The sequence below is a fragment of the Panicum virgatum genome, chromosome 5N (genome assembly GCF_016808335.1).
Source record: "Panicum virgatum strain AP13 chromosome 5N, P.virgatum_v5, whole genome shotgun sequence".
In the NCBI taxonomy this organism is placed as follows: domain Eukaryota; kingdom Viridiplantae; phylum Streptophyta; class Magnoliopsida; order Poales; family Poaceae; genus Panicum; species Panicum virgatum.
Window position 1 is genome coordinate 20,875,924 of NC_053149.1, and position 12,569 is coordinate 20,888,492.

At 41.2% G+C, this 12,569-nt stretch overlaps 2 protein-coding genes and 1 non-coding gene across 4 annotated transcripts in view; all 3 read right to left on the minus strand.

Moving 5' to 3' along the window:
- Positions 1–968: 968 nt before the first annotated feature.
- On the minus strand, positions 969–1,042 carry TRNAN-GUU. Its single transcript has one exon. It is a non-coding gene; the product is annotated as a tRNA-Asn (tRNA).
- Positions 1,043–1,552: 510 nt separating this feature from the next.
- LOC120673549 (AMSH-like ubiquitin thioesterase 3) lies at positions 1,553–8,057 on the minus strand. The gene is made up of 14 exons (XM_039954438.1): positions 7,757–8,057; positions 7,450–7,514; positions 7,297–7,369; positions 6,930–7,100; positions 6,681–6,784; positions 5,883–5,988; positions 5,742–5,788; positions 4,458–4,773; positions 4,170–4,259; positions 4,033–4,095; positions 3,829–3,903; positions 3,051–3,113; positions 2,388–2,440; positions 1,553–2,165 (listed from the first exon to the last, which is right to left on the minus strand). The coding sequence occupies exons 1-14, from the start codon at positions 7,880–7,882 to the stop codon at positions 1,985–1,987; spliced, it is 1,533 nt and encodes a 510-aa protein (XP_039810372.1). The 5' UTR covers positions 7,883–8,057; the 3' UTR covers positions 1,553–1,984.
- A 2,404-nt stretch (positions 8,058–10,461) lies between these two features.
- LOC120672634 overlaps positions 10,462–12,569 on the minus strand; it is a 36,513-nt gene continuing 34,405 nt past the window's right edge. For both annotated transcript variants that reach the window (XM_039953143.1, XM_039953142.1), the window contains 2 exons: positions 12,220–12,470; positions 10,462–11,142 (listed from right to left, as the gene is read on the minus strand). In XM_039953143.1, the coding sequence (XP_039809077.1) occupies positions 11,040–11,142; positions 12,220–12,470 (354 nt within the window). In that variant the 3' untranslated portion in view covers positions 10,462–11,039. The remainder of the gene's footprint in view (positions 11,143–12,219; positions 12,471–12,569) is intronic.

Here is a 12,569-nt window from a genome sequence, read left to right on the forward strand (position 1 = left end):
ATTGGCAATTGGTAAAGAAAAGTTCGAATGGTAAATAAAATTGGTTGAAAAAGATAGAATAAAATAAAATTGGCATAAATTGGTAAAGAAAAGTTCGAATGGTAAATAAAATTGGTTGAAAAAGATAGAATGAGATTGGTAAACAAAAGTAGGAAACTGGAATAAGCAAAATTGGTAAAGACAAGTTCGAATGGTAAATAAAATTTGTTGAAAAAGATAGAATAAAATTGACAAAAATACCTCAGTAATAAAATTGGCAATTGGTAAAGAAAAGTTCGAATGGTAAATAAAATTGGTTGAAAAAGATGGACGGATCGAGATAGCCGTGCATCGAAATACTATGACTTAAAGATACAGAATAAATGAGATTGGTAAACAAAAGTAGGAAACTGGAATAAGCAAAATTGGTAAAGAAAAGTTCGAATGGTAAATAAAATTGGTTGAAAAAGATAGAATAAAATTGGCAAAAATACCTCAATAATAAAATTGGCAATTGGTAAAGAAAAGTTCGAATGGTAAATAAAATTGGTTGAAAAATATAGAATAAAATAAAATTGGCATAAATTGGTAAAGAAAAGTTCGAATGGTAAATAAAATTGGTTGAAAAAGATAGAATGAGATTGGTAAACAAAAGTAGGAAACTGGAATAAGCAAAATTGGTAAAGAAAAGTTCGAATGGTAAATAAAATTGGTTGAAAAAGATAGAATAAAATTGGCAAAAATACCTCAATAAATTGGTAAAGAAAAGTTTGAATGGTAAATAAAATTGGTTGAAAAAGATAGAATAAAATTGGCAAAAATACCTCAATAATAAAATTGGCAATTGGTAAAGAAAAGTTTGAATTGTAAATAAAATTGGTTGAAAAATATAGAATAAAATAAAATTGGCATAAATTGATAAAGAAAAGTTCAAATGGTAAATAAAATTGGTTGAAAAAGATAGAATAAAATAAAATTGGCAAAAATACCGCTAGAGGGAGGGCTTGAACCTCCGACCTTGTGGTTAACAGCCACACACTCTAACCAACTGAGCTACTCCAGCTATTGGTATATATTTGAAGTTGATCTATTTATATTTTCTATTGATGACAATCTAGGTGTTGTTTCAACAAATTTTGGTCCTTTTGCTTACCATACATGGTTATAACCGAAGCAAAGCTCGACTTGCCAGAACCATCCATCGATTGAGATAGAAAGGTTAGCCGACCAATCCAGTTCGTAATGTGCAAGAATGCCCTCAGATTTTATTTATATTTTGATCAAAAGAAAATTCGCTTTTGGTTCTCAGTCTTAAGATTGTACAAACAGAAAACCCTAAACCGACATTTATCCAAGGTTTCTATTAGCATACAAGCGAAATAAAGAAAACGCTAGGTCGACTAAACTGCAAGCCTGCAACGTCCCTAAGCTTTTTGTGAATGCGATGTATTTGTCTCGAAGGGACAGCCTTTCAGACCACATGTAAGCTGTGAAAAACCCCGCAGACACATAGCATCCATTAACAGCCATCAGAAATCACAACAAATAACAAGGAAAACTAATGTCTAGTAAATAATGAAATAGAGCTCAAACAATCGCTGCTGTTTAATGTTATTTAGGTCAAAACATTCAACAATTTACAAAGACCATGGCATAAAAATGGAATACAGCACTTCCTCATCTTGTGACATGATCGTGCCTCGAGAGGTTAAAGGGATGAATTACAACAAGGCTTCAAGCTCTCAAGGACCTTGAAAGTAACCATTTTTCTCTATACAATTCAATAGCTATGTACAACTGCTTACATAAGCATTCAAATTTCTTAAGCACAACTAAAAAATAAGGCAGCAATTTGTTGAACTGCCTGAAGTATAGGCTCCAAATAGACCGAGTGAAGTTGAGCTTTGTCATTGTTCTCAGAGATCAATCATGTCAAACTTTATATCGATGTCCATGTAGACATGGGAGCACTGCTCGTAAATAGACCAAGTGAAGTTGAGCTTTGTCATCGTTCTCGGAGATCAATCATGTCAAACTTTATATCGGTGTCCATGTAGACATGGGAGCACTGCTCATAAATTGGCGAGCCATCCAGAGGTGCCTTATGAGGATGGAAACCTCTCTCTTGGCAATCATGGATCACACCCATACCACCTGGATCCGTGAGATGAAATATACCATGTTTTCTGGTCAAACAAATACATGACCATGATTAGTCAGATGTCCCCCAATGCTACAAGGCATATAAACTATGGTAACACGAACTATTGAGCATCCAAGCAATACAAAGGTCAGTTAAATTGGGTTGAGCAAATTTGCCAATAGGGAAGTGATGTATTATATATCAACAAGAGTGTTAAATATCAAATGCAAGAAACAGATGTCGACAGTGTAGATGGAGAATATACCTTGTTGTGTCAGTAGGTGCCATAACTATTGCAATTGCTTCAGGTAGCATGACCTGTCGATACAAACAAAAGGTAGACCAAATAATCAAATTAAACATTTAACACTTTCAATTTGATCAGCCAGTAATAGTGAGCAAATGAGCCTGACACACTGCTGTTTTTTTATGGGAGGGCAAACTAACTGTTTAACACATAAGAAATCAATATCAAAATTAAACTCTCGCAAAACATTTTGCCAAGTCTAATGTTTGTGTAGTATTCCAGTAGGAATATAGAATCAAACAAACAGAAATTTATGACCAGTCATAAAGTAGGTTCCCTAACACAGAATAAGGATGAATCTTGTGCTATTTGGGGGATTTGTTCTTCTACTAGGGGGTCTAGGAGTAGTATGACCAAATCTCATTGAACTATTCTATTGATCATTTGATCTGGAACTGTGAAAAATGAATTGGGAACCTGTATTAGTATTGGAGAACATCTTCACCATAGCAAGAATTAAGTTTTCCACATTTAAACATTTAACCAATAGGAAATTGTTAAGACTCAAATGATCAAGTGCTTAGGGCAACACAAGCACCAAGTACTCTAATGTAACCATAGAAGTGTGACACCAAATAAACAGTAGCATATTGTGAGATCCAATCTGCCAGCAAGCATTACCTGATAAGAATAATGATTGTGGAGATCAATGGAAGACAGGAAGCAGGACTGTGTTGGATGTGTCTGGAAAAATAGAAGGAATAAATTGAGGAATGCAATATTTACTCTAGTATAGTGGAAAGTAATCAGTCAACCATAGAATATTTGTAGTTACAGAAAACATCAAACATCCCATGACATACAATAGAGATTCATGACTCCTTGAAGGTTGGAAGAATATTTAACACCCAAATTACACCAGCAACATTTATAATATAAATGTGCAGAAGACCGGAAGTGCAAGAGGTGTTCCTCTAAAAGTTGACTAACAATTCATAGTTTACTAAGTTCATACAGTGCTTTGCACACATGTTAAATGCTCTTTAAATTCTTCTGTACTAATCCTATCCTAGTATATAAACAATGAAGACCATAGGCATATATAAATTATCTTTCTCTAAGACATCCAACTATCCATACCCAACTGTCACAGGTCAATGCAAGCTAATGACTTTGGTATCCTAGCATCCACATTCGTAAAGAACTCCCCATGCTTAAGCAGAGATTTTTGCACTTTAAAAAGCAGACAAGAAGATTTTCTTTCACTAGTTCTTTCAGTAAATAGTTACACAGGTGGAGAACACGTAAGCATCTTCATCGGTATCTTATATACCTATAACAAGTATGGTACACATAACCTTTTCTTCTTCTTTTCTTTCAGGAGGATACAGACATACAGCGCATCTACCTTATTGACTTGAGCAAACAAAAGAAAATGTCCAAGTTAAATTGAACTCACATGAATCCAACCAAGAGTGAAAAGTGAGCCTGAGTCCTGAACTTCAAATAGTTCTTCTTCATTTGTAGCTTCACACTGGAAAAAGAAAAACATGGCATTCAGTACTTTGTTTAGGTACTGTATCATGTCACTAGCAACTTGGACAAAACGAATGGAGATACAAGGACGACGAAGATAAAATGGAAGTAAAAACTAACATCTTACCGTATTAGATGTCGATTTCTGCTTTGGAATAATTAATGTTGTCACATAAAAAGTTCTGTTTTTCTACAAGGAAATACAACTAGTGTTAGAAATTCTGCCAAACCACCGTTCTCATTTCCTATATGCAATGTACGTACCAGGGTACCAGCAAGAACACCACAAGTTTCTAGGCTTCTTTTGGTGTTTGATTCAGCAACCCTTAGAAAGCACTCCATCAACTTGATCGGCTAACAACAGTGTAAATTGAGATAATCAATTAAAGAAGTCAAAAGAGTACATGTTAATGAGTTAGACATGGAATCCTGATGGAAGAACTGAACTTGTTACAGATAAAATTCCAATGTAATAAACATAATGTGATTAGTACAGCTGCAAGCCCAAATAGTACGATGAATTTAAAAGGAAAAGATGCATTCTGAACTTACAACATGAAAGTTCTGAAAACGGGCGGTTCCTGAGGTCGGAAGTCCTGGTGTTGGATCAGCAACTCTTGATGGAGAAATAGGTCTTTGTACCTCTGCCAGGACTGGTGGAGGAGAAGGCTGTTTGATATTCAATTGGAACAACTCTTCTTCCATATTAGCAAAAGGAATTGGCGTTCGTCCTTCTGCTGGTACAGACCATCGACCATCATCAAGAGAGAGGACAGATTTCATATCTTCATTGTCATTTGTGGAGCTATCTGGAGGTGCTGTACTGGGACCAAGTGAACCATCTTGGTTCAAGATGGATGGCACTAAACTGCAGAAGAAAGCAAGATAATGTCAAACAAAAGGAAATGGCATAGTTAATTAGTTATATGACTAATTTCCTATTGGAGTCCCTCTTCCAACTCTATCTTCTAGTCGAATCTCAAGCATAAGGTTAAGTTTCTCATTCAACTTAATTGATCGAGTAGCCCCTCTTTCAAAATTATATCCAGTCGAGCCAACCTAATCAATATCTATTCAGTGGCTTTATATTGAGACGGAACATCACCTTTAAAAATATTTCAAAACTTTGTTAAAAACTAACTAAAAATTACAAAACATCCTTAAAACAATTCATCTTAAAAAGATAAGGCTTTGTTCAAAATGCAAATATCTTCAAAAATTGAAATTTAATCAGCAAGTGCCCTTATGATATAGAATTATTATAAAAATCTTAAATTCTAATCAAATATGAGTATCTCACTACATGTGTTAATAAATAACTATTGCTAGGACAATGTTGGACTCTCAAAATGTATAGATACATACAGGTGTTTATATACAATATAAACCCAAACATTAAAAATTCAAAAGCATGCATAAACCCAATATAAAGTACAAATATCCTAAATTTTAGAAAAAATGATAGTAGTTTATACTTAAAAAAAATTGGCAAGTTTCCGGTGAAAATTGGAATTTGCCCATAAATTGTTCTTTGCTAGTTTCTATAAAAGTTGGATTATTTTGGTTTTCCTGCAATTTTTTACATGCTGAGACAGCACATCATGTTCCTCAATGATATATTATGCTTGGATCGTAATACTTTTACAGAAAATAGTCAAGGTCCTAAAAATATCCAAATTAAAAGCATGATTGAGTGATGTAGAACAACTTGAAACAAAGGAGTCTCAGATTTGTTAAAAATGAAAGGAATCACAAGAACTGTTTGCATCAGAGCAATAGAAAAGAATACTTCTACAAATAGTAAAGCTAAAACTATCATAGTTAATGAATTATCACCTTGTCATATCACCTTGTGTTAATTCAAAATTGTTTGGATATTGAACCTGAAAAGAGCAGTAGAGATACATTAGATAATGCTTGCCTGTGGTCAAATTCTCAGCCAAATACACCAAAACATTGAAACTAAAAGAATCATACCTTAATTCCTGTAATAGGCACATTCCATCGGCCATGAAGACCATTAGGTCCTAATATGGAATGTCTAGCTAGTGTTTCTTCACTTGGATAAGGCAGGTTCATAAATCTGCATAGTTTAGACAGAAAAAGAGAAGGTTCAGTGCATAAAACACCATAAGAAAGAAAAAGACCAAAGATACAACTATCTAACACATATGGCTACTTGTACACCAGGGAAAGAATAGCCCATTTTTTATCTACAGAAAGCACACTGGATAAGACCAATATCTAGGAAAGGAAAATATAAGTTAAACGAAGGAAATAGAAGGAATAGCTTAATTATGATTCTGCCAAAGCACTAAACTACATAAGTTGTTGGTCTCTGCCAAAATCACTGATTTTGTAAGCTTCTTGGTATTTTTCCTCTCGCTAGAATGTTTCTCTCTAATTTACAAATATAAAGTGTGTGAAATGACAAATCAACAGAAAACCCTAGATGCAGTGTTAATCATTCATCTAATTGTTGGAAATTCTGAACAGATAGATAAAACCGACTGATCGGAAATATGGCACTGTTTGTTTGTAATTTAAGAAAATATAAATTTTTCAAAAAGTATGTTTTTTTTCCTGCAAAGTTCCTCTGAAATAACCACCCTTGAAATTAAGCTAGTATATGAGGGCCATATGTTCCCTGTAAGCCTACCGTTCCGCTTAACAATCATCAAGCTACTACAGTGTCTATGTTAGATAACTAACATGACAGCAGTCCTTTTACATAAGTGTATCACAGATATAAATATGACCAAAAGGTATACATACTGTTTATGCATCTGCCTATCTTGTTGGACACTGGGTAATGATGGCACTTGTCTCCCAATTTGGAAGGACTTTTGCAGTGCTCCATTAGCGCTACGTACAAATGTCTGCAGAAGAAAAAGGATGAAAAATTATAACATAAGTACAGCACATGAGAATATGGAAGTACACATTCTCCATATCTTCTTCTCAGAATGCTTCACAGTATTACATTATTACAGACTAGGAAATGCAATATAATGCAATTCATACCTGTGGAGTATACAAGCTTGGGGTATGCTGCTCTATCCTATGAGTTGTAGCATAGGTTCCATTTAGACTATTAGTATTAGATTCCACAGTACCTCCTCTGTTATGCTCGGCAACCTGCCGCTGCACAACTGGCTTCAATGACTCAAGCTCTTTGATAACATCACTAAGTTTCTGCAAAAAAAGGCTCATTCATTTAGATAAAAACCGGAAAATAAAGAGGGAGTTCGGAGATGAAATAAAGAAGGCCAAAAAAAAAGTTACTAGCAAAAAAGTTTACAGCCCAGTTGGGATTTGAAAAGTCTATGTTACTCAATGGTAGATTTAAGGAGACAGATGTGATATCTAGTAATGAATAGAGTCGACTTACATCAAAAAACGCCTTTTCTCTCAACTTGAAGGCATGGAAATCGCGATGCTTCGGTATCGTCTCGCACAACAAACTGCAGCCAATCAAGTTCAGGTACAACAAACAATCACGGTACCAAGATGCGAGTATCGAATGATTGAATGCTCAGCCCACCTCGAGTATCTCAGCAGGATTACATACAGGTCGAGGATGTTTTTCTCGTTCCGATATATATTAGCCTGCGCCGACAACATCAGATCATCAAAGTTTAACACAATTTGAATCGAAACTTAATAGCACTCGCATTATAACGTCATAAAAAAACAACCCCCAAATCGTTCGCCCAAACCAATCGAAGAGAACCGTGTGCAATCGACAATAAAAAATCGCACAGCTAACACTTCACGCGACAGAAGGCGAGATCTAGAGAGGGTAGGGGCGATCCCCGCACGAGATTCCGAAGCGGTGGCTAGGGTTAGACCTGTCGGAGGAGGCTGCCCGCGATGCGGAAGTAGTAGGGGAGGCTGATGCGGTTGTCGACGGCGATCGGCCGCGCGCACGCCTCGATGTTGATAGGGCCGCCCCTGGCTGGCTGCGGCGGGCCCATGGCCTCTTCTCCGGCGAGGTCGCCCCTCCCCTCCTTCGCCGGCGCGGCGACCTCGTGGCGACGCGGGCTAGGAGGGGTAGGAATGGCAGTAGACTTCGGTAGCGGTGTAGGAATGGCTGAATTGGGTCACGTTGGAATTGGACTGCGGGCGGGTGCGGCTCCGGCGGTCCGGCCTAGCCTCTTTTTTTTTCGGCTGCACCCCTGTAATATACGCGAATTGACGTGTGATGGTAGGTTTTAAATGTATACGGGCTTTTGGGTGTGTTTACATCAAAAAAAATTTCACCATAAAACATCACATCGATACATATATGAAATATTAAATAAAGTCTATTTACAAAAAAATTTGTACGATGGGTTATAAATCGCGAGACGAATGCAACAGTAATCATTCACTAATTATGGATTAATTAGGCTTATTAGATTCGTCTCGCGATTTTACAATCTATCCATGCAAAAAGTTTTGTAAATATAATTTATTTAGTACTCCAAAATAGTAAAATTCTGTTCCAAAATTTTTACCAAAAAGATCTAAACACACCCTGGAAAAAATATTTCATGTCAGGGGCAGTTATCCTCTTGCATGTCTTTGATCATGTCCATTCTTTCATAGTCACTGCTTTTATTTGGACGATCCGTCCTACAAAGAGATTGAAGTCTCCACTCTCCGGGTAGAAAAGTGGTCTACATTTTTGTGAGATGAAATGATGAATAGATGACCAAAGGAGAAAAAAGGGCTCCTAGGTTGAAAAATCAACTATTAACAAAGCTTCTATATACATATAACACAAAGTCCATAGAGTATAATCTATACCTAGTCACGCAATGTTCGACAAGGTGTTATTCCGCGGCGGCCTAGGCGTGCCTAGTCGCTGGGCGGAGGGGTTTCACCTCGCTTAAGCGGTGCCCCAACGCCGACAACAAAGGGCATGCGGGCTAGCTAGGGCGTCGGGCGATGGTAGCGGAGGTTCGGATGTCAGCTGCGGCAGCAGGGATGTCAGTCTGTGGCGATGGCAGAGAAGGAGGTAGGGATGGGCCGCGGGAGAGGCTGGTGGAGGTGTTGGAGCCTTGGGCATTGGCCCGCGTTGGCGAGGGTGACAGCATGACGAAGGCGGAGGAGGAAGAAAGGGTGGCGGCCGGGGCAGCGGACGAGGAGGCAGGGGCGGGTGGGCAGGCGGTGGCGGCGGCGTCTGGGGCAGCAGAGGAAGAAGGCGTCGGGTAGAAGAGGATGAAAGAAAAGGTGGGGAGGCAACGATTGAATAAGGTGGAGTTAGGTTAGGGTTGAGATTCGGGTTGGGCTGGTTTGATGGGCCTTCTGTCCAACGTTAGACCCACTAGTCTCCAGATTTCCTTTTCTTTTTGAGATATATTTGATGTGTATAGCCATGGGCGGAGCCACCACTAGAGCGAGCTAGAGCGGCCTCCCTAGGTCTCTCTAGACGAGGTTCAGAGCATATTTGTTAATAGCAGAGGTAGCAGGGAAGAAGAAGAAGGATGGATCTGAGAAATATAGGAAGAACAGAGGAGAATAGGGAATTAACTTCTAGAGAATAGGTTTCGTGAGTAAGGAGTAAGAGTTCATACAAGTTGTTTGATACCCTTCCTCGCACGCACTCAATATTTAACCAGTGACTCTCTTACGTTTACATAGGCTGGGTCTGATACGTGCGCGCAGGAACATCTAGCGAACCCAATCGCTGCCGCCAAAACAAACACTAGGCTTCCTGGTGCAGCGGCCCATAGTAGTAGATGCTTCCTTCGGTTCGTGGGTGCTGACAATATCCCCACTCTCAACTCCGGCAAGGGCTCTTGACGGTGCAGTGCCCCCCCCCCACCCCCACCCCACGAGGACGACAACCCTCTACCATCGAGAGTCGCGAGACTCATATTGGGCCATTTCGGCATTGGACAAGAGGACTTCATGGCCTCGTGGGTCGTCCGGTCGAGTGGCTTCGGTCTCTTAAGAGGTTCAACCTAGCACCCCAACCCAGCACTGGTTCTTATTGCCACCAGATGCCGCTGCTGACTTCGGCAGTTCACCCTCTACCCCCCGCCTGCAGTCCCGCTCAGCCGCTCACACCGGCGCTTCGCTGCCGTTGTGCGATGGCGCTCCGCGCCCGTCCATCCTGCAGCCTCGGCACCCGCCGGTCGTGCCAGAGGATCCCGTGCGCCGCCACCAGTGCCTGCAACCAAGCAGCAAGCCTCGGCGCCTCGCTCTGATCGTGCAAAAGTTTTATCGTAGAACTCCGCCCTAGGTCATTTCCTGGCTGGCTTCGCCATAGCAAGGTATATGTAGGGGTTGTTTGGCTTGTGGCCACAGTCCGCCACGCCTAAGGTTAGGTACCAGCCACATGTGTGGCTTGCCATAATATGTGGCAAAAACAAGATGTTTAGTTGGTGACTAAGGTTTGGCAAAATAAGTATGACTGCTGTTTGGATTGCTGCCACAAAACCTTGGCAAAAAGTTGTGGCATATGTTTGGTTTGCAGCCACAAATGAGTGAAAACACCTCAATGCTATAGTAAGATTACACGGGAAAACCTCAATGACAAGCTGACATGTTTAATATTACAACCACGAAAGACAAGTTTCATAAATAAAAATACATTCTAGGAGGCTAAGGAGATTCAGATTAAAATATTAGTTGCATATAATCAGCAGCCAGCCAAACAACCAAGTTTTTGGGCAGACCACAAAATAAGCATACATCCAACTATATTACATCCCAAGCCCAGAACAACCAAAATAAGCACACAACCAAGTTCTTAGGCAGACCACGAAATAAGCACACATCCAACTATATTACATCATAAGCCCAGAACAACCAAAATAAGCACACAGCCAAGTTCTTGGGCAGACCACAAAATACAAATAACCACTCTCACAAGGTAAGCTTCACAGGTTATCCTTGTCACATAAGAACTTGAACACCCAAGCATGCAGAGTATCAGCACTTGCATTACACAACCAGCCACGTTTATCTTTGTTCTCCTTAGTAGACAAATGTTCACCAATAAGAAACCTCTGAACTGGTATCAATGGGATTGCCTCCAGTTTTTGACATAATACTGCATGAGGATCAGTAAGCTGTGGCATTTGGGGAGGGGCAGTGGCAGCAAGTGTTTCCCAAAGTGACTTCATTGTAGCAGTTATTTCATCAGTGGAATCTGCAAAACGGCTCTTTTTTTCTTGCCATCTTGGACGCTTCCTCTCGAAGTGAGTTATTGGCTCTTGGACGCTTCCTCTCGAAGTGATCAGTGTGTCGGTACCCTATAGCAGGGATACCCACTTCTACTGCAGCAAGGCAGGACTCGCATAGTTATCCACGATTATTTGCATAGTCATCCACGACTACGCCATAAGGGGCGGAGTTGCCGGGCCCCACGAGTCAGGCTCCTACCTCACCGGGCCAATGGCCCCGGATCCGCTCCCAGCTCTGGGATGAGTCCGGTGACGCCATGTGTTCCTGAGGAGGGGAAGCTCCGAGCCAACGGCCGAGGGCCCGGACCCCCCATAGGGGTTCGGGACCTCCCTGCATCTGTCCGGACCTCCCACGCGCGTAGAGCCAGCATACCGCCAGGAGGGGGTCCGGAAACTCCGCGTGTCCCGCAGGCGCGGGCGCGGGCGCGAGTCTTCTGCTGGAGGACTCGCTCACCCACCGCATTCAATGCGGGTGGTTGAGGCGTGCTCTGCCGCCGCGACACGCGGGACAGCCTTTTGTCAGGCCGCACTGTAGACCGCGTTTTACCAAGGTACACAGTGCAGCCGCCTCCGCAGCAGCCGCGCAGAGCCCGTCTGCCGCATTAATTGGATACGACGGCACGACGCTTTTCCATCATGCCGCCTACACCGCAAGCTACACGACCCGTTCAGCTACGTGGCAGGCGACGTCACAAGCTACGCCAGGCGCCGTTTCGAGAAGACAGCGCCTGGACAGGCTGAACGGGGGATTCCAGGAGCAGGCAAGGAGATCCAGGAGTGAGATCTCCCCCGCCTGCAAAGCCATAATGTATGAACAGTACGTTATCTTGTACTGCATTGTTGGGCCCACCTATCGGGGACCCCACGGCCATGTACGCGCCTCCCTCGAGATATAAAAGGGAGGCGCTCGCTGTACAGGACAGGCCCCCGAGAGCACACTCACACACAAGCAATACTACACACAGTGGACGTAGGGTATTACGCTCCGGCGGTCCGAACCACTCTAAACCTGCTGTATTCATCGTGTTCTTGAGCGAGATCGAACTAATCCTAGCTAACCCCCGAGTACTCACCCTCTAGGCTTAGGCGGGTGCATTCCGCCACCCGGCTGTGGTTTGCCACACCACGACACAGTGGAATCTGAAAATGTAGCATTTCTGGTTGGAGTTGGCAAAGTGTCTGAATCCTCACCTTCTAGCTCTTCAGGCTGTGTGTAGCAATTGAGGTCAATTAGTTCTCTTGAATCATCACTATCTGAGCAATCATCAGCATCCATGCATGTGTTCTGGTCCATAGCCAAAGATCCATCAACATTGGATCCTATGAATAGTTCTCTCATCTCATAGAAGAACTTGATGGGCTTAGCAAGCAGGCGTCTCGCTCTGTCCTGCAGTCATGTGAACAATGAAATTGATTTCATATAATGCAAACAAGTGAATTAATTTCAGATTATAAAATAGAATAAATAATAGTTAAATTCATTGCA

What these genes read in the sequence shown, in the direction of transcription:
- LOC120673549 (XM_039954438.1), bottom strand. Translation starts at nt 7,882, where the DNA reads ATGGGCCCGCCGCAGCCAGCCAGGGGCGGCCCTATCAACATCGAGGCG. An exon ending in ATCCTGCTGAGATACTCGAG is followed by an intron (nt 7,370 to 7,449) that starts GTGGGCTGAGCA and finishes GATTGGCTGCAG; the next exon opens with TTTGTTGTGCGAGACGATAC. An exon ending in TCACTCTTGGTTGGATTCAT is followed by an intron (nt 3,114 to 3,828) that starts GTGAGTTCAATT and finishes CTATTTTTCCAG; the next exon opens with ACACATCCAACACAGTCCTG.